This window comes from Fulmarus glacialis, unplaced genomic scaffold, assembly GCF_000690835.1.
Source record: "Fulmarus glacialis isolate BGI_N327 unplaced genomic scaffold, ASM69083v1 scaffold12070, whole genome shotgun sequence".
In the NCBI taxonomy this organism is placed as follows: Eukaryota; Metazoa; Chordata; class Aves; order Procellariiformes; family Procellariidae; genus Fulmarus; species Fulmarus glacialis.
Genome location: NW_009188378.1, coordinates 1 through 426, shown reverse-complemented (window position 1 = coordinate 426; position 426 = coordinate 1). Strand labels below are relative to the sequence as shown.

General features: G+C 61.0%; 1 protein-coding gene across 1 annotated transcript in view; it reads left to right on the top strand.

Annotated features, from left to right (window-relative positions):
• The window catches only part of DCTN2 (dynactin 2 (p50)), a gene marked incomplete at both ends in the record, with an annotated part of 2163 nt that extends 2037 nt beyond the window's left edge, over positions 1-126 (top strand). Inside the window, one exon of the mRNA XM_009578364.1 lies at positions 44-126. Coding sequence (XP_009576659.1) covers positions 44-126 — 83 coding nt within the window. The remainder of the gene's footprint in view (positions 1-43) is intronic.
• Positions 127-426: the final 300 nt, after the last annotated feature.

Here is a 426-nt window from a genome sequence, read left to right as displayed (position 1 = left end):
CCCGCCCCCCCCTGCTCCCCTCCTCCCCTACTCACCCCCCCAGGTCCAGAAGACAATGAAGGAAAACCTGGCCGTTGTAGAGGACAACTTTGCGGACATAGATGCCCGCATCAAGCGGCTGCAGAAGTGAGAGCACCCTGGAGACCCCCCTGCACCGGACATCCCTGCCCCTCCTGGGTCCTGCGACCCCCTGGGAATCACTCCCTCCCCTCCACAGGTACCAGCCCCTGCTTGTATATACCGTGGGTCCTCCCCACCCCTCCATTCCCACCCCCCGGGGGGGCATTCTCTGTACCCTCTCCAGATTTACTCCAATAAACAGCTCAGCTCAAAGCGCATCCGTGTTGGCATCTCCTTCGGGCTGTGGGGCATGAGCAGGGCCCAGCCGCCGGGTTTTAAATGCATCTTTTAGTGGTGCATAAACCC